The sequence below is a fragment of the Pezoporus flaviventris genome, unplaced genomic scaffold (assembly GCF_033815535.1).
Source record: "Pezoporus flaviventris isolate CSIRO_AGI_PZ_B2104156 unplaced genomic scaffold, CSIRO_AGI_Pfla_v1 ptg000025l, whole genome shotgun sequence".
Lineage (NCBI taxonomy): Eukaryota > Metazoa > Chordata > Aves > Psittaciformes > Psittacidae > Pezoporus > Pezoporus flaviventris.
Window position 1 is genome coordinate 32,949,476 of NW_026892573.1, and position 20,731 is coordinate 32,970,206.

A 20,731-nucleotide genomic window follows, 5' to 3' on the forward strand; every position below is an offset into this window, starting at 1 on the left:
ATAGAATCATGCAACAGTTAGGGTTGGAAAGGACCTTAAGATCATCCCGTTCCAACCCCCCTGCCATGAGCAGGACACCTCACACTAAACCATGGCACCCAAGGATCTGTCCAACCTGGCCTTGAACACTGCCAGGGATGGAGCATTCACAACTTCCCTGGGCAACCCATTCCAGTGCCTCACCACCCTCACAGAAAATGACTTCTTTGTTATATCCAATCTAAACTTCCTCTGTTTAAGTTTGAACCTGTTACCCCTTGTCTTACCACTATAGTCCCTAATGGCTTTTATCTGATCTTAACAGCAGAGGCAGGAAAGCAGGACAGAATTGGTGCTGTCCAGGACAAAGGAGTCAGCACCCCATTTTTGGGGTGAAAATCATTGGCCATCATTGCACATCTCAATGCAAAGGAGGGGAAACAGCTGATGCTGAAGCCAAGCCTCACCTCTGAGGGGTAGTTCGCACAGTGGAGGTGCACCTAAAAGGGAGAAAGTGGAAGGTTTGAAGTGGTCCCTGGTGCCTTTGGGAGCTCCATGGTGGGGTGGCCTGGGGAGGCTGGGTCCTGGCTGGTGAAACCAAGACTTGGTTTGGTCCTAAGGCACCCATTCAGGAGGTGGCAAAACCTTATAAGAGGTTTGTACTTGTGTAAGCGAGCATGTGGAGCCAGAAGACACTTGCCCAAGTAGCAGGACATGTCTAAGCAGAAGACACCGTGAGCAGTATTCAGGTCTCCCACCGACTGACATGAGAGCATAATTTCTGAAATAAAAGGGAGTTTCACACCCAAGGAAAACAAATAAAACTCCATCCCATTGCCCTTTTTAAAAGGCATTTACATTATTACCTATTCGAGCATTACATTGAATTTATCCTTTCCCCCAGGGCTGCATTTGGCCATCCCACTGCTGAGCCGCAGAGACACACCTGAGCTGTTGGAACATTAACCACAATGTGTTTGCCCTACTGTGGTGCTTCCCTCTGATACACCCTTTTCCTTCACACCCTCCCCTGCACAGAATGGGATGTAGGGTTCGGGACCAGCTCAATCCCTATGATTTACCCCCACCCCGGTAAGTGCTGCCCCCCAGCACATGCAGGTCCGTGTGGCTCAAAGCTCACACTCACATCTGCGGGACAGGCACGGCGAACTTCAGAGACAAGCTCGTGTCCCTGAAGCCAGCAGAGGGGATTTTTCGTGGCATTCATAGAGTGTTTCATGTGTCAATACAAGCGGAGAGCATAATTACCAGCTGAGAAACTGCAGGAAACAAGCCAAGGTTGAGTGAATAAAATGGAAAATAAAGGGAAGCGCGGAGGACACACACATTTTAAAACCATTACGGAGGTATGCATTCACGTGCTCGTGGGAGCCTGGGAATATATAAGAGCCCACGACTGCGAAGGAATGAATTCAAGGACCAGTCTATGGGGAGCGTTTTTTTACCCTGTGACTTCAAACTTCTCTCGGAGCTCGCAGAGTTTTAGTCAGCTGGCATGCAACAGAGGTACGACTTCCCCAAGGAAACTCTTCCTCGGCTTGCGCTGGAAAGGCTGCTGGGAGAGTCCGGGAGGCAGAAGGCTGCGAGCAGAGGCGAAACCTCCTCCTCCTCCTCTTCCTCCTCCTCCTCCTCTTCCAGCCACAGAGCAGGTACGTGGAGACGCGTGTGAAACAGGGAGCCTGCTGGAAAGTTGAGCTTTGGACTGCGGGAGAGATGGGGGCTCTGGTGACTTAGAGCTGCAGCCTTTATAAATAACCCAGATGAGGAAGGTACTGTCTAAATAACATATACAGTGTTTATGAGTAGGCTGAGGAACTGCCTAAACACACTGTGCCGATGCTTTTATCCACACAGCTGTATATTTAATCCATCAGGGACTCACACTGCAGCGAGTTAGAGCCTTTACGTTAAGGAGGCTCCGGTTAGTTTATAACAATACAGTTGGCATGTGCTTGCTTTGTTATTATTCTCTGTGTTTATAGTAATAGAAGATGGGGAGATGGGTTGGGGTTTTTTTCTCCTTTCTTCACAGGACTTTAGTCTATTTATGGTATTACTGCATTATAGCACTTTGAGCCACGAGTGCTGCAGAGATCAGCATTGTGCACTGACTAAACGCTGTTCATCCAGCTCTCCGACACTGAATCCTAGTATAACCCTGGGCAAATCACACAGTCCCGGGGTAAAATGGGCAAAACACTGTTTAGCTCCTCTGCTCTTCTTACTATCAGTGCTGTCATTGAACTCTCCCTGTTGGAGCACGAGGTGTGAGATGGCAGGGTTATTTTTCTACTCTTAAGAGCCTGACAGCTTGAATGTCACCTTGGGTGAACAATGACTTACTGATAGTATTTTGCTGCATCTGGGCTGTTACTATGAGGAATTAATGTTTTAGGTGATATTTGCAATGAACAAAGTTTTAGGAAATCCTGGTTTATGTAAAAAGACACAGTTTTCTAAAGCCAAACCCTGTTGTATTTTTGATAAAAGTACAAATATGTTTGCCTTAAATAGAACCAAAGTTTGGCTTTCCACAACAGTGGAAATGTGCTTTTTTACTAAGATGCGATCATTTCAAGTTTAAAATGACCTGATTAATCTAAAATGCTGAAAACCTTTAGTTTTCAATACCAGAAGTTCACCAACAGTCATCCCTTTTTAAAGCAGATGGTTACAGCTTAGTGACTGTATTAATGCTTGGCCTTTTGCTGATACAGTGATGGATGGATTCAAGGAGGGTATCAGTATCATGCAAGTCAGATCTACCACAAATCATTTTCCTCACTTCATTTTATCTCCTGTTGGATCGTATAATTTGAACACACCTTTTCTCAATCACTGACTCCACTGTCAATAAAAGAAATATTGCTGAATGAAAAGCTGGGTTTTCTCTCTTTTTGCTGCACTTAGATTAAAGTTGGTGAGAAAAGATTCTGGTTTGGTTCCTGTACTTGAGTTTCTTCAGGAATTTTGTTTTCTAGGGAGAGTATTTCATGTTCAGAGAGTTTAATCTGCAAATTCCAGGATGTGTCACTTTTTGTTGATGGAAGTGTTTTCGTTTTCCCATCTGCTGCTGCCCCTTTGCCCAGTCCTTGCTCACAAAGTCCGTAGCCTGGTGGGATTCATGTAATTCTCATTCATTTACATCTTGTCTCCTGGAGAAAGGAATAGAACAAAAGGTAAATGAAGCAGAGGAAGTGGCTGAACCCTGTGTGTCCAATAATGTCAATTTTTGGTAGGGAAATGCAAACCACCTGATAGAGGTGCACATGGAGAGAGGACGGAGAGAGAAGGAAGGAAGGCAGCAGCTTCAAAAGACAGGAGAAAAGCCATGCTGGGATTACAGGAGAGGTAGGAGTCCTTATTTTAATGCATGGGCTTGACACCAGAGAGGCAGGAGGCTGCATCTGCCCATAAGACCAAGGACAGTGTAGATGACATGAGCAATTGATGACAGAAGCAGCTCCTGGAGATGCTATGGGTGCCATGAGCTGCAGCTGCACCTCTAGAAGGAGAGAGAGAACAAAGGCCGTGGCTGAGGATGGCATGGATTATTTATTGTTTAATATGAATGTTGTCTCCAGCTCCCTGGTGGGATGAATCACCAAGGAGCTATCCCAGCCGAAAGGGAGCAAGACTCGTCCCACTCCTGCCCTTGCAGTTCAGACCCACTTTCTAAGGCGGGAGCTTGTTTTGTTTACTCCTCTGGAGAGTTTGATTCATGCGGCTCAACACAGGACTCAACCCAAAAGCAGTGCCTTAGAAAGCAGCAGCGTTAGGGATGGACAGACTCCAAAAGGTCTGGAGGTTCAAGACACACGGTCGTCAAGACATACTCTTGTTTATCCAAAACCCTTGGGAACCTGCAGACGATTACAGACCGGCTCATGAGAGCCAGAAGCTGAGATTTACTTTTCCTCCTTGCTCTGGGCCATGGAGGGAAGAGGGTTTGGAGGAGAACAGAGGTCTGACGAGGTGCCATCCGTCGGCTTTGGGTGACGTGGGGTGGAATCCAGAAACCAAGCAGGCAGTAATTGCTCAAGAGACCACAGGAAAATCAGGAAGGGCACGATCTGTTTGAGCCACAGACACAAACTCTTTGGCATCAATGGGGTGGGACAGCCCTTGCTATTCTGTGCAGGTGGGGAAAAGACCTTGGTTCTCCAGTCTGCCCAATGGAGGTGACCCAATCGTGTCTTATGGAGGTGACCCAAGCACATCCATCATGCTGATGTTTTAAACAGCACTTTAAGGTGTAAACTGCTGGGTAGCCCAAAGCACGAAAATGGAAAGTCAGCCAAATGCTTCAGGGTCTTTGGAACTGTTTGCTGTCAGATCCACTTTAGGAAAGGGCAAAGATGATGAGGACAGCACTGATCTTTCCCAGTGTCCTCTAAGGCTGTGGCTTTAATGAAGCAAAGTCCTGAGCAGCAGAATCAGTGCATGCCCTTCCCTCCTGCTTTGGCATTTGTTTCTGTCCAGGCTCTTCTTCACAGTTCAGCTGGCACAGCTGTTTGGCCACTCGGTGGAGCAGCCTGAGGAACAGAGCTGGCTCTAAAAAGCACAACCAACAAAAACCCTGCTATTTTTACCCAAAGTCCTCTGAACATCCAGGTGTAGAAATAAGTGAAGCTGCCATCACGCAGGGCACTCTCTACTCTTCATTACAGGCTTGATATTTGTATTCCATCTCCAAATCAAATCAAAATATCCTATTTTATATATATATATATATATATATATATATTTTGTTTTCCTGAAGACCTCAAATATTTGAGGTTTTCCTTGCAAAATTGTGTGTGTGTTGCAAGTGCTATTTCACCCTGCTGACGAGGTGGACTGTAAACCCAGATCATCCAGAAGGCATTTAAACCTCTGGACACCACCGGTCCTCAGCTTCAACATGAGTTTCCTGCTTACCCCAAGGGGATTGCAGATGGAGGGCTTGACTCTAGGGAGCATGCCAAAGGGATCAAGGGGAAAAACAGCTCAAGACATGATGTGCTTGGGGGAAGGTGATCAAAACCAGTCTGATGAGAGCCCAGGCAGGGGGAACATGTCCAGAGTTGTGATAATTTCATTGGCAGACTGTTCTTTGGACAGTTAAACATGGATTTTTCCATCCATTGCACCTAATCATGCCCGCACACATACTGCACACATACATACCATTCACACCTCCCATTTCAGGGTGCATTGCAAAACAGAAGGGATGCTGAGAGCCCAGATCTTTGGTGTGTTATTTCAACCCTGGGGAAAGTGCATTGCAGCAGCTGAGGCTTGTGAGGTTGGGAGAAAGCAATGGGGGAATCTATGGAAAGGTGGGTTTTCCAGAAGCAGGATTAATTAGGAAAAGGAAGTGGGGAAACCAGCAATTAGACAGCTGCTCCAGCCCTAGAGGGCAGCACAAAATAATAAATAAAAGGCTGAACTCCCAGGCAATCCGGAATCACCTTCTGCATGATAAAAACACCTCTTTTTCAGTGGGAATTTTTCCTTGTAGGTCCGGTAGATTCAGCACTATGTACTCACTGCCAAAAAATCAGCAACTCGTCTTGATTTTCAGAGCCTTTTGCCTTTATCGAGGTCCCTAATTCCTCCCTTGTGCGATGAAAACCCATCAGTTCAGGCACACTGTAGCTGGCACTGGACCCTTGTCCTGCCCGCAGACTGCTATCACAGTCGGATCAGTGGGATCACTGCAAAGAGAAAGAGTTATTTCTTCCAGGACAGGTTTCCAGATCTGTGGGCTTTGTATTTATTATCCCTGAGTCTTAAACTTTCAATCCTCAAACACTGTTTTCCTAAAGAGGCAGAGAGGGATTTAGGTGCAGGGTGAGGAGGCTGCAACCCTCCAGGAATGCAACTCGCAGACACAAACCCCTAAAGTAAACACGCTTGCACCACGCATGCAGCTAAACAATGGCATCGGCAATTCTAAGTTACTTATTCCCCTTGGCCTGATCCTGACAAGTTTCTCTGGCAAAAATCCCCTTGTTTCTCAACGCCTGCCCCAAGCAAAGGGCTTCAGGATGTCGCACAGTAGCTGACTCCATCCGGAGCACAGCGGTGGCTAGGACCCAGCGAGAGCCTGGAGAGGAGTGCGGAGGAAGACAAGCAACATAATTTAAAGCAGACACCGTCCCAAATAAGGTTATTTCCCTGAAAATGCCTCCGTTCTGAAGTTAAGAGGGAGCCTTTTGGCATCCTGAATGGGTGAGCATGAAGCTGACGGGCAACCTCATCGGTACCAGGACTGAACCGGTTTTGAAGAGCTGGAAATGCGTCTTAAAGACATGATAAGCAGTGTTTGGGGAAGCGGGAAACCCTTGAAACAAGGTAAACATGAAATACTCACTCTTTTTAACCCTGAAGGCTCCAACTCAGCAGCAAAGGGTCTAGTGTGAAAAGCGATTAGACCCTGAGGAGTTTGGTTTGTGTTTGTTGCGTTCTCTTGTATTTAACCTCTTTTTGGCACAGGATGAAGTCTCTGCTAACTGTGTAAGCAGTAATAAAAATTACCTTTGGGGGAAATTTAGGAGGTGCTGCTGTTGGTAGCTACAAGCAGCATCTATGAAGTGGTTTTAGGGTTAATATTGTAAAAGAGATGGGGGCAAATATTGTTCTGGAGTAGAAACAGGGAAAACTGGGATTAAACCCCTATTATAACATTGTTTTCAATGTATCTTTGGGGCAAATCACTGCTCTGCCTTTGCCCTCTCATTTGTGAAGTGGGTATGCTGATGTGGTTTGGGTACTATTCTTTTTCTGGATGCTAAATTATTTGACCCATTTAATAAGGCTCCTCAGGGGTGTTATTCACAGAAATCACCTCTATTTTACAGATGGGGATGGGGATGGGTGATTCTGAAGCACTGTGATGGAAAGCTGTGGCATTGAATGGGGTTCGGAGCTCTGTCCTGCTCTGTGGGATGCTGGGACTTTTATCACAGCTGCCAGTGGGAGCAAAGTGGCACCAAGCACGAAGCTGGGAAAGCCTCAGAGCAATAAAAGCTCTTTTAGGGTGAGTTGCTGCTACTGCTGCTCCTGGATTGTTTCTGTAAGCTGTGGTTCGAGACATCGGTGCCAGCACCAGCAGGCAGGGGTTAGTGGTGATGTTCTCTGACACCAGCACAATGGGGGTCCTGTGAGCCCTGAGCTCTGCACTGGGAGGGTAGTGATGGGGATAGAAAGAAGGGGAATGTGGTGCTGTGTCATGTTGCTGAAGGGGATGTAAAGGTTGTAGAGAGAAAAGCTAAGTAGGAAAAGCTCCTCAGCTGGGCAGCTGAGCTGAAAACCACCTTGGGAATGTGCATCTCCATGTTCTGAACCATGAGGGGCAGCTTTACCCTCCTCTGGGCAGAGTCCATGTGGGCTCGTGCTGGAAGAGGCCACCACATCCTAGTGCTTCACGGTGTGAGACCCACCTTAGAAACACCCTTAGGCACAACATCCTTGCTTACTAGAGAGTGTCTTACACAGCAAGCCGCTAAATCACGTTTTTGTGTTCAAATACATCCATTTCTCAGTTACTTTATAAGCTTACAGTTTAGAGGGTTTCAAAGCATGTCAGGAGCCTGCACTGTGTCACGTTTATTATTTAAGGAGCAAAGGGACAATACTTTGTACTGACAGTGTGGCAAAAAAAAGACACTGCAGAGCACGTGGGACGCATGCTGTCCATCAGGGTGGTGCCCTGTTGTGGGTGATATCCATGGAGATCTCCTCAACTTGATTAATTGGATCTAAACAGAAACAATTTCTATTGGAGGGTTCTGAATAAATCTTTGCAACCATTGGTACGTTTGGTTTTTATCTCAGTTCCTGCAAACTGATACCCAAATGATAAAACTGTTTTTCCTCCTTATAGGAGGCACCCACTCCTCTAAGCCCTGGGGAATGAGGAACAGATGGGAGACAACAGGGAAATTATAGGTGGTGGTGTCAGCAATTCCTCCTTCTAGAGGGTGACTTCAGTGCACTGTGCAAACGTTAATTAAAAGGGTCAAGAAAGAACATTCATGTTTTAGAGTTTTGTTTTAGAGGGAAGAGGAGCAGATGTTTGAACCTGATGATAAGCTCCAAAAACAAATCCCGAACTCTTTCATCTCGGGGTCCCAGATCATCATTCATTACCAGCTGTTTCCCTGAACTGGAAGGAATAGAAGGTCTCAGAGGAGACCTTAAAGCAGTTTTCTAGTGCATAAGGGCTACAAGAAACCTGGAGAGGGGCTTTGGGCAAGGACCTGTAGGGACAGGCCAAGGGGAATGGCTTTAATCTGCCCAAGGGGAGACTGAGCTGAGCTCTTAGGCAGAAGCTCTTCCCTGTGAGGGTGCTGAGGCGCTGGCACAGGGTGCCCAGAGAAGCTGTGGCTGCCCCATCCCTGGCAGTGTTCAAGGCCAGGTTGGACACTGGGGCTTGGAGCAAGCTGCTCCAGTGGAAGGGGTCCCTGCCTGTGGCAGGGGCTGGAACTGGATGGGATTTAAAGTCCCTTCCAATCCAAACCATCCTATGATGTTATGAATATGCAATCTGAAAATAGAGCAGCCTTGGGCTAAGCCTCCCCCGTTTCTCTCTTCCTTGTACACAGCCCTTTGCTCTGGCTGGGAAGTAGAGGGACCAGGCAGGTTTCTGTAGTGAGCCTGTTGACACTGCTGTCCAGCAACTGCAATAACCGCGTGGAAGCATGGCTATCAGCTGCATCCCTCAAACGGTGACGAAGCGGAGGGATCTCCACCAGCTGGGAATGATCCCATCTCTTTTGTTTCCAGCCTCCTGGTGCTCTGTGGGTGGAAGCCGCTGAGTAACGGTACGCTGATGCCGGTTTGTATGGGATTGGCGTGCCCTTGGAGCTTGCAGATGCAGGCTTGTGCCTGGAAAGACTTAAGAGCAGTGCTAGCTATGTACTGCCGCATAGCTTCCAGTTAGGAGCTGGCGTGTGCCTCGCTGGGCTGTGCCTCACTGGGTGTAGATGCGGGCAGGACCAGCTCAGATCTGTCTCAGGAAGCCATACAAACACACACAGACTGAGCAAGTTTGCAGCAGAGGCTGTCATAAAGAAGTGATAACTGGAGCTCACATCAGTGGTGACCACAGCCAGACACCTCATTAGTGTCCATCTACAAACAAGGCATTTTAAGGACAAATGCTTTCCCTTGGCCTTGTTTGCCTTTTTCTTCCATTGCCCAGTGAACTGTCTTCCCAGTGTTTTTGCTCCTTTTGTGGTTACTCCCATGCTCTTTCCTGATTGCTTTCCAGTTAAACTCTAATGAATCCTTCATTTCACACAAATCCATTCCATTTTATATCTGTCTCCTTGTAAGGCATCTGCTTTCAAATGCATTTAAAAGCCTGCCCGTACCTGGGATGTATAAAATGGAAAACTGACATTTGGACAAAAAGTTCTCAGTCTATCCTTTCAGCTGTTTATATTAACTCAACTAATCTGGATGAGAGTGTAAAATCTCTTTGACACTCTGGGATGAGAGGAGTGGAAAACGCTGTGGATGGAAATGTAAACTGTTCCCGATGCGTGATGTTTCCGAGTGTCACTCGTTTGCTTTGCTCAGGACTTGGCACCCCAAATCTTCAGCCCAGTTGAAAGCACCTGAGCTGCCTCTATGGGGAGAGTGAAGGTAACTGGGTCTTCAGTGGTTGCCTTTCTCCATGATGCCAGACTCACTGCCCATCTTGAGCATCTGGACTTCATTGGGTGGCTGGGTATTGTCTGGGTAGCAGCTGAAATCACACTGGGACAATCCCATGAAATACTTTGGACCTTCCTCATGTAAATCTCTTTTTTCCCATCAAGCTCAAAGGGGTGCAGGCTCAGAGATGGGTTAATTTATTGCACTATGTGCTTCTCCATGTTAGATGATGATCTTTCACTGTGTCATATTAGAAATCTAACCAGAATTACTTTTACCTGCAGAACCATGAAACTGTACATCATCTTCTTCCTGGCAGTGGTGAACAGAGGAACCTCTAACAGTCAATCCACAGAGGGGATGATGCCCTGCGAGATGGTAAGGCTGTCTCCATACTCAGGTCCCTTGAGATCCTGGGTGAGGTTGGGACCCCCATGTTACAGGCAGTGCACAAAGAGATATGGTCTCTGAGAAGGGAAACCCTCCAAGTACCCGGGTTTCCATGATAGAGGTGGGCTTTGCTGCAGCAGTGGATGCCCAGCAGGCTGTTCTCAGACTGTGTCCTCGTTGTGACAGTACATCAAGGGAGTTGGGAGAAGAAGGGACATTATCTTCTCTATTTTTCTAAGGGAGAGCCGGTTGAAAGAAATTTGACCTGATTTCCCCAACACTGTACAGGGACTCTGTGGTTGCAACAGAAAAAGAACTTACTTACACCTAAAATCAACTCCTTCATATCAGGCCTAAGTTCTTTGTGCTTTAAATAAAGCATCTTCTGTGAAATACATCTACATCAGCCCTTTTGTAATAACAGGAGACTGACCTTCTCTACCCTGACACAACATTGCTGCCAGCGGAGTTGTACCTGACTTCTGCTGGAGGTAAAAGAAGTGACAAGGCCTTTTCCTCCTTGAATTTTGCTCCTTGAAGTTTTGCAAGCACCTGGTATATTACAAATGTTATTCACAGCTGAACTTTCTTCCTTCCCCATCCAAGTGCTTCTGACTGTAACAGAACGTTTAAAAATACTTATCTTCTTATTTTTTTTCCCCTGAATGTTGAAGCTGTTCCGTACAAATCCTCAACAATTTCCAAAATAGGGAAAAAAAATAATTTGCTAGCTGTACACATCGCCCTTATGGGACTCATTCCATTCCTGCCCACCCTGCCATACTGCTGCACTTCCTGAATTCCAGAGAAATTAAGACCTAGTATATATAAAAAGATCTTGGGAAGGTGACTGGGTAGCTCAAGTCATTTGCTGGGGAGGGAAGACTGATGAAGCCACTATAAACATGACAGCTTGGGTCCCATGTATCATAGCCACATGGCGCAATAATCCAAGGAAATCCATTCCATCCCGTTCCTTGGTGGGTCACAGATCAGGCTGATTGCTGAGAAGTAAACACATGCTTGTTTCCACCGCTCCACCCTAAACTGCTTTTATCAAGCCAACAGCCCAAGGCTCCATGCAACCAGGCTAGGGTAAATTTGGCCCCAACAGCAAACAGGCTGCAGTCAAGGGTTGGGATGCTCTTATGGTACAGATTAACAGCTCAGCATCACTGGTGTTGATGTTGATCATCTTCCTTTGCTGAGTGTTTGGTCCGGTGTAAATCCAAACACAGCTTAAAGAAAGATGAAGCTACTGGAGGAGCTGATGGGTTCACCGAGAGCCCTGCTTACTTCACAGCATCATTTTTCATCACAGCCTCGCTGTTTTACACAGTACTTTCCCTGTGGCGACACCTTTAGAATAGCAAAAGGCTCAGAAATGGAAACTTTCATCCCAGATCTCATGGAAGAGGCGTGAGTCAGAAACCCATGCGCCTCTCTGACTCACTGCTGGTGCTCCTGTCATTGAACCAAGGTCTTCTAGAAGAGGGTTTAGGAAATAAACAGTCCCTTCCAGCCCCCTGCACTGATTATACAAGTTACTGCATAATCTGCCTGTTTGCAAGACAACAAGGCACAGCTTCAATGTCAGGATGCTTTTCCTATCTCATTTTGCCTTCCAAGGACAGGGGCTCCAATTGGTTCATGTTTTACCTCCTAAAGAAAGGTGTTTCTGTTAATTCATTGTAACTGGCAAAGGAGGAGCTTCCAAATACTTCATATAAGGGATGGGGTTTTAGCAAATTATATCACTTTGCATTGAATATGTGCATAACCAGTTATCAGAGGCGAGCTGATATGAAAATTGCTAAGGTTTGGTTATGTAGCTGGGTAGCTCTTCTAGATAACAGGCAGGTACATTGTGCAAGTGCAAGTCAGTGCCATGTGGCTCCAGCCCAAATTCTTTTGTTCAGATGCTCCTGAATTGGTACAGGAGGACACAAGTAGAGGCTTGAATCCAGATGCTTTGTTTCTAAGGCTCTTGCTAAGGTGGGTGACAACTGATAAGAGAAGAAGTGGGGTCAGAACCCAAATGATGCTCAAGTTATTAGTTGTTGGGTCACTTTTTGCCAGCACCTGCATGGGACCATACACCAAGGGACCAAGTGCTCCCACCCTGCAGTACTACTGGTGGCAGCACAGTCAGAGATGATGAAGTCAGCAAAAACCTCTTTTCCAGCCTCAGGCTGCCAACCCATTGAGCTATGGGGTGGAAGGAGAGGAAATACACACAAACAGATGCTGTTTGCTCCATTCCACTGAGAAATGCTTCATCTTTTCTTCCGAGTGCTAATGAGAATAGAATTCGCGCAGTTTGAGCCTCGGGGGAGAAAAAGATGGTGCAGAACAGACTAGACAAGAAATACAGTGAGGATGAAAATAGTCACTGGAAAGGAATGAAAGTTAAAATATGGGAGGCAAAATGTTATAGGAACAAATGGCAGACAGTGGGAGGCATAGATTTTATCTCTCCCTTTTATCACTGGGAGGTTTCAGTGGATGCAGATTAAAAGCCTAATCCTGTAAGATACACGGTGAACTGAGACTGACCTCTCCCACATCATCTTCAGTGGAAACCAGCCCCTGGCATCTATGGGAGTTGGATCAGGACTTAGCTAAGATGCTGGGTGCCCAGAGGGAGTGGAGGGTGCTCAATTCTTGTTGAGGTCTGACTCAGAGAGTGGGAAGAGACCTGGCATCTCCCTTAGGCTGCAAAGCAGCTGCTGCTTCTTCATTGTGTCCTCCTGGCTTCTCCCTCTTCCACAAACCAAGCAAGAAGAGACTTTCTGTTATTTGGGCCTTGGAGCTAAGCACAACTTTGTGTATTTTAGCTCAAACTGAGTAATTCTACAGTGACTTTGCAAGAAAGGGATAATATCAGGGAGAAGACAGAAAATACCCTTCACTTTTGTTCTGATTTGTTTAGTGAGTTGCAGAGGAAAAATAAGAAGGGGTTCAGGCTTTAATAGGCCATTTACTGGGGATCTTTGGGAAGATGTATCATGGGAAGGACTGTGGAGCAGCCTGTGTGTATCTAGAGTTTGGATGAGCACTTAAATTTCTCTGGCACATTTTTGTGCAGTCTCCAAAGCTCACATGATGCAAAAGGGATTCACAAAATGCTGACTGTTGCCCCACTTCTAAACAGACCTGCCACTCCATTCACCTAAAAGTTCACATGAAGCAGATGGTTTTTAGCATTTTTTACTTCCAAAGTCCCTTTAATGTCTGAAAAGCTGTGCGTCACGGAATCTGGATTCTGCCGCTCCACGCAAGTTAAGATTCAACAGATTTTTTCCTTTCTTCTCTTTCTGATCTTTCTACAAACAGTACATGACCCAGTCACCCAAATACACTCATAACAAGAGTTTTCCTCCAATAAATTAAATGCTGCCTAAGCCTTCCACATTCCACTTCCTCCCGCTGCTCTATGTTCTCCTTGATAACAAAACACAGCTTGACATTTATACAAGGATGGCCATGGTCATGTTTGCTTATCAGCACACACTCCAGGTTTTCTCTAGATACAGATTCCACCCTGGCTGCGATTAAACAGACATGCATCTAGAAGATGAATTTAACACTTTTCTCTACCTTGCGGCTAGAATTGAACTGAAAAGTCATGACACTCACTGCACATCACAGCTTTTTTCTCTCAAAAGATGGCTTTACATTATTTGTCTTTTCCATGTTGGATCATGGGTGTCTTGTATGGGTGCATGTTCCCCATACTGAAGAAGAAGGGATGTGTTGCATTAGGAAAAGGATAAGCATGGATGGTTAAAGCAGGAAAAGTTTGGAGATTTGCATCTCCACATGACCCATGTGGTTAAAGACACATTGTTTAACTAAGCCATGGCTAAAGGAATCATGGAACGAACCACAGAATGGTTGAGGTTGGAAGGGACATTCAAGCTCATCCAGTTCCAACGCCCTGCCACAGGCAGGGACCCCTTCCACTAGAGCAGCTTGCTCCAAGCCCCTGTGTCTAACCTGGCCTTGAACACTGCCAGGGATGGGGCAGCCACAGCTTCTCTGGGCACCCTGTGCCAGAAAGACGTGACCAAATATCTGAGAGTGTGACTTAGAAGGAGAGAGACAGTTTTTGTGCTATAGCATCCTCGTACACTTCTCTATCTCCTTGCTTTGGGAGCTACTCTCCCAACAGAGTGAAAGTCTTTTAAGTACTGCATGTAGGGTTTGCAAGATCTAACACAGTGATGAAGCTGAGAGAATAAAACATCAGAACAAAAGTGAAGAAATGGTGCTTGATTACAATGGAAAGCAGCAAAACCCCTTCAGTGGGTCTATTAAAATGAGCCTAGGAGAAAAGTACAAAAGGGAGAACATTTAGTAGGTATCACACGCAGATAAAACTCTACTGTTGTAATTCAGAAATGTCTTTAAAATGAATTGAGTCCAAAGAAGCATTAGGGTTGTTGTTCTTGCTGTCTGAATGCTCAGGGAATGTAGCTTTATCAGTGTTCCAGAAGAAGGATCTGCTTGGATGATGAGTCTTTATAATTCATGCAAAGACGTTCTTCATTTGTCAGGTGACGACCCCTTTTCTCTCTGTTCTTTTTCTGGCAGGCAAACTCACAGGCATTTTGCCACAACAAAGACCTCCACCAAATCCCTCATGAGCTTTATCCGAATGTAAACAAAATAGATCTGTCTGGAAATCTGATTCAAAGCATCCCTGAAATGCCGTTATCGTTTTACACTTCCCTCCAGTGTCTGGATTTAAGCTCTAACCAGATCAGCTTCATCACGCCTGGAGTCTTTGCACACATGACGAGTTTGCTAGAAATAAACTTAGCCAACAATCACCTCTATGAGCTTGCTCAGAATGGGACAGAAGGGATTGGACTTTTACCCAAGGTGGAAGTACTGGACTTGTCCCACAACAGTCTGTACAATGGGATGGCTGAGTACTTCATCAAACAAGCTCCAGCGCTGCGGTATCTCTCCTTGGCAGACAACAGTATTATAATGATATCACACAAGATGTTTCAGGGATCTCCCAGTCTTGTGGAGCTAGATCTTCAGAGTAATATCATCATGGAAATAGAAGAAGGTGCTTTTGAAACTCTAGTGAACCTTTCCAAACTCAACCTCTCCATGAATTCAATTACTTGCATCTCTGATTTCAACCTCAGGCAGCTGGAGATACTTGACCTTAGCAGGAATAGCATTGAGACCTTCCACACCACAAAATCAGATGATGAATATAGCTTAAGATGTTTGGATTTGAGTGAAAACAAACTGTTTCACTTCCCAGTCTTCCCCCAGGTAAATAAACTGGTAACTCTGAATTTATCAAAGAATTTAATCCAGCTCACTGCTGAATCCCCTCATAGTAAAATGGACTATATGGAAAAAGAATGGATAGATGCTTCTTTTCATCTTCTTGATCAGAAGCAAAGCAGAAACAAAAGTTCTCTTTATTTATCCCACCTCGTATATTTAGACTTAAGTTATAATGAAATCAAGTCCTTTCCGGATGAGTTCTTTGAATCAATGCTGTCTCTTCACACCCTTAATCTCAGTAGAAACTGTCTTCAGGCATTTACAGTAACTTATGACAGTGCATTGACCTCCCTAACTGTCCTCGACTTGAGCTACAATGCTTTGCACAACCTTCTCCTAGATGCTGGCACCCTGTCAAATTTGAAGGAGCTTTATATTCAAAACAACCATCTTCAGACCCTACAATTTGATATCTTCTCAAGCCTCCCTAGCCTCAGACTGCTTAATCTACAGAGCAATAATATCAGCCTTTGCAGCATGTACTCAGGATTAGCTAAGCAAAGGCTTGCTGGAGAGGAAAGTGGTTGTGTGTCATTTGTTGACTCTCCTAATCTTCAGCACTTATACCTAGCTGACAACATGCTGAACATCCTACCAGCATACACTTTCTACAAGACTTCTCTGGTCGTCTTGGATCTCTCCATGAACCCTGGGCTGAAAATAGAAGCTAAAGCATTATCAGGACTGGAAAAGTCTCTGGAATATTTGTATTTACATGGCAATAGCCTCATAGATTTAAATATTGACTTGCCTTGCTTTAGTCACCTTAAACATTTAAACCTCTCTGGAAATCAGCTGAACTGGCTGCCTAAGTGGGGTAGTGACTCTCCACTGGAAATTCTGGACCTACGGAACAATAGGTTTAGTACATTACAGAACAGCAATATTTTAGCATTAGAAAATTCACTTAAAAACTTGTATCTCACTGGGAACCCACTCAATTGCTGTGGAAACATCTGGCTTTCATCACTGATCCAGAACAAAAATGTCCAGATCCCAAACGTGGAGCACTTAACGTGCCAGTACACTCAGAACTTCGGGTACCAGGAAGAAATGCACATCGGGAACATTAGACCAGAAAACTGTGAAAAAGAGGATCTGAAGAAAATCAACTTCCTTATCATATTAACGTTTGTGTTGGTTTTATCTGTGATTATCATTGGCGTGGGTTCATTCTTTTGCTTCCGCAGGCAAAACTTTAGCCATCAGTTTAAAGCATAGGAACACAAAATGCCTTGAAAACAGAAGAAATCAGGTGCTACACTGCCGCTGTGTAGAAATGAAGGGTAAAATTCTCATCTTTGATTTTCAACTGTGGATTTTAAGATGGTTTCAAAGTGCCCCTCAACTGCACCGCTACAGGGCTCTGGGTTGCAGGGACTGGAAGGAGAATTTGCTGTGTTTTGCACTTGCTTCATGCTCTAGCAGATCTGCTTAAAATGTGCATGCAGTAGTAGAAGAGGCCACTATAAAGTGTTTTGAATGATATGTAATTTAAACTAGACCAAGAGAAACAGCCCTCTAAGGTCTTGAGACTTTTCACTAAGCTCAGAGATGCTTTGTGATGCCACCTTCACAGAAAGACTTCATGGAAATTGAGCACTGTATCCAAATCACATTATTATGACTGTCACTGATGATGTCAGCTGAGTAGAAATGCCCTTCTCAAAGTTATTGAGATAAAGCTATTTTGAATGGGTCTGAGCTTTGCTTTTCCCTAACTGGTTAGCTCCTAGTCCTTCCTCAACTGAAATCAAACAAACCTAGGGCAGGGCAGGCCAAAAGACAATTTTTCCCTGAAGTTAGTTGCAAATTTCCCAGGAGTTCCAAAACAATGAGAATTTAGCTAAAAAAGGAAATAACAGTTTGTGTCTATTGCGTTTGTGGCTGCCATTTAGAAAGCCCATGGCTGACCATGGGAACCAAAGACCTTGGTCGTAAGAATCCCTTTAGATACCTCCCTTTGCTTGTAGCATGCTGCTCCAGCCATTGGGGCAAAACACAAGAGGTAGATGAGGTCAATTAGTCTTGGCACTTAATACCCACGAGGGAGGTAAGAGAAATCTCAGGCATGAAACAGCTGCACTCTGCATTACCCAGATCTGCTCAGAAGGTCACAGGTCCACAGTTCAACTCAAAGAGGAGAAATTTGCCCCTCGTGTGCAATACATATTTAACTGGGTTTAATGTGAAGAAATTCATCTCTGGGGTGAAGGCTTTTTAAAAGGAAAATCTTGGAGAATGAATTTCAGTCAGCTACCATTGGACTGAAATGTTTATATTCCTAAGGAAAACCGTTGGGAACTCACTGCATACAATTGTATTTCAATGCGAAAGAATAATATATCTATTTTTAAAGGTCACAGGAGGTTAAAGAGCAAAAAAAAACAAGTGTGAAACAATACACAGGGAACCTAGACCTGGGCCATTAATCAGATCAGATGTCTACTGTTTTTCCCTAAAGTGTTATTATGGCCTAGAGGACTGGCTGCAAGAAAAGTTATGCAGATCCTCATTCTGTGATGGTTTTAACATTGGCCAACCTGTTGCATTGCTAAAAGCTGACACTGACATATATTATGTCCCTTACTCTGACAGCAAATTCACCCTTTTGAAGTGAAAAGTAAAGCTCACCAACAGTGTGAGCCTGACCTACTCACAGGGTTCAATGGCTTCGAAAGGAGCTGTATCAGGTTTTCTGCTAATGCCAGGAACTCTACGTTAAGGCACATAGGAGAAATAGAGGTCAAACCAAAACCTGTCCAGGTAAATAACTCAGAGTCAAATTGCTGCTTCATTTCTGTTTCTTCCAGCTAGTGAATGTCAAAATTAACACTACAAAAAAGGTGTATAATTCTATTTTTAAAGCAGTTATGTAAGAAACTGGCTGGTAGTTTTCGTTGTGGAATTTTGTACAATAAAAACACCTTTGAATTTTGTAAAAAGCAGAGTTGTGAATATATTAAAGCACCAGCTTGGAATGCTCCACAGATGAAAAGCTATGTCTTCCTATTTTTCTGTGGTGCTCAGACTCCACCTTAGACCTTTAACTTCTTGTTCTGAAGCTGAGACGTATGCTCTATATCTTAATCATAGGATAATAGAATAGAATCACAGAATCCCAGGCTGGAAGGGACCTCAAGGATCACTTGGTCCAAACTCTCCAGGCAAAGCATGGCCTAGACCAGATGCCCAGCACCCTGTCCAGCCCAATCTAAACAGTGTCTAATCTTAACAGTATCCAACACTGGGGAGTTACTACACCCTTGGGGAGATTATTCCAATGGCTGTCTGTTCTCAGTGTGAAAAAATTTTCCTCTTGCATCCAATTGGAATCTCCCCAGGAGTAACTTGTGCCCGTCACCCCTTGGCTTTTCCAGGGGGCTCCTTGTAAAACATGAGTCTTCATCTTCTTTGTAATCACCCTTTAAATACTGGAACATGGAGATAAGAGCTCTCTTAGAGAACATAGCTCTGAGTTTCTCTCTTAGAGTAGAACAAACGGAGAACAAGATCTACTGAAGTTATAGGCGAGAATTTGCAGAGACAATCAGCAGCAATGGAGCCTGATCTACCATTAACAAAGAGCCAATATTACCTGTTGTCTCCAGCTCTTATTTGTGTAGGAGAAAGTCTGCACAAGCAGCAATCCCAGGAAGCCTGATGCTGAGGCTGGTGAGCTTTTCCTTTGCTGTGGAAGCAAGCTGAGCTGTGCACCCAGATGTGGGCTAATTTAGGCACACATTGGGTTCACTTTTGTGTAGAGCATGGCAAGATTATATCTCCTTCTGAGTGTTAGCTTGGCTGCCATGACTGGAATTAGTTAATAAACTGATGACAGAGCCAAACCCATTTAATTAACGGTTTTAACACTGCTTTTGTTTGGCTCTACCAAGAGGAAGTGCTTGTTATTACTAAACATCTGGGACTAATTAGACTTCCATTGACTTCCCTGGGAGCAGAAACAGCTTTCTCGAGGAATAAACCTCCTGAGTAAAGTACAGCACGGCTCATTTGGATTTGTTAGTAGCATAAGCAACTGAGAAGTGACATGAGACCACTCCTGCCAGTTCTGTTATTCTGGATGGGATGAGGAGCATGAGAGAAAGAAAACATGAGTAAAAGAGCAAAGAGAGTGAAAACAGGGAGAAACAGGAACTGTCTGTGATTTTATTCCTCAAAACAGGGGTGTGCAGATGACAGGCTCAGTTCTTGCCTCCCCTCTGGCTCCTGTGCCTGCAAGAAGCCCAAACATCGAAGTACGTGACAGTGCACCGAGTATGGTCATTACTCACACATTACACATCTTTCTGCCATTTAGCCCCATTGTTCTAATGGGTTGGCACAATCCAAGCTGTTTTGAATGCAATTTTGCAACTAAAATTAAACCCTCATTCATTGTTTTTTCATAAAGTCCTTGCAATAACCTCTGCTGATGCAAGGAGAGCTCATTCTGCTAAGCCAAGGAATATCCTTCTGGGAATTCGGGGATGTGAAGTAGAGCGTGTGGGATTTATGCAGCCAATGCACACTTCTTTCTCTCAAATTCTTGCATGCACCAAGTTGCTTACTCTCTGCAGCTGTTTGCATGGGGCAGGACAATAGATCTCCCGTATATATTTCCTACCACAGTTTGCTGTGGTTTGATCCCTGCAGTGGGATCAGGTAGATAAAAGTACTGGAAGCACTAGGAATACTTGGAGAGCATCACTAAAACTTCAGAAAGTCATGACTCATGTTGTGCCGTCCCTGGAAAGTCAAGTCTCAGTTTCCAGAGGCGTTGGCTTTTCCTGCAAAGCCAACACAAAACAATAACCTAGCACAGTACCAGAGCCTCTGGGTACAGACCTCTCTGCAGGGACCCTGATCAGCCTTGAACTAGCCATAGTGGATTAGTATAAATCCCAGTAAGTGCCTCCTAATATTTCGGGATCCCAGAGCATTTGCTTCGCTGTTGCTACTTCTTCCCCATGGTATCAAATACCCTCTTGCTTGCCTTTGGAGAAACAAACCAAAACCATAACCTGAATCCCTGTATCTCCACAAGAGAGAAAAACACTCCTTACCTTGCATAGCAAGGTATCCTCTGGATATTGTATTTTCCAGAAGCAATTGCCGATTCAGTTTGGGAGCTTTAAATTAGATATGAGGAAAAAATTATTCCCTGAGGGTGCTGAGGCGCTGGCGCAGGATGCCCAGAGAAGCTGTGGCTGCCCCATCCCTGGCAGTGTTCAAGGCCAGGTTGGACACAGGGGCTTGGAGCAAGCTGCTCTAGTGGAAGGGGTCCCTGCCTGTGGCAGGGGTTGGAACTGGATGTGCTTTAAGGTCCCTTCCAACCCAAACCAGTCTGGATTCTATGGTTTGTGCACACATGTAC

At 45.0% G+C, this 20,731-nt stretch overlaps 1 protein-coding gene across 3 annotated transcripts; it reads left to right on the forward strand.

Annotated features, from left to right (window-relative positions):
* The first annotated feature begins 1,191 nt into the window (after positions 1-1,191).
* On the forward strand, positions 1,192-18,299 carry LRRC32 (leucine rich repeat containing 32). 3 transcript variants are annotated; one of them, XM_061458092.1, is made up of 3 exons: positions 1,192-1,649; positions 9,933-10,026; positions 14,635-18,299. In XM_061458092.1, the coding sequence occupies exons 2-3, from the start codon at positions 9,937-9,939 to the stop codon at positions 16,573-16,575; spliced, it is 2,031 nt and encodes a 676-aa protein (XP_061314076.1). In that variant the 5' UTR covers positions 1,192-1,649; positions 9,933-9,936; the 3' UTR covers positions 16,576-18,299. The 3 variants fall into 3 exon arrangements, with proteins under 3 accessions (XP_061314076.1, XP_061314078.1, XP_061314077.1); XM_061458094.1 differs by having other exon boundaries at positions 1,647-1,769; XM_061458093.1 differs by lacking the exon at positions 1,192-1,649 and adding an exon at positions 4,872-6,339.
* The last annotated feature ends 2,432 nt before the right edge of the window (positions 18,300-20,731 follow it).

Excerpts from the sequence above, each read along its gene's own strand:
- LRRC32 (XM_061458092.1), top strand. The coding sequence starts at position 9,937 with ATGAAACTGTACATCATCTTCTTCCTGGCAGTGGTGAACAGAGGAACC. Across the intron at positions 10,027-14,634 it reads GGATGATGCCCTGCGAGATG|GCAAACTCACAGGCATTTTG; the intron begins GTAAGGCTGTCT and ends TTTTTCTGGCAG.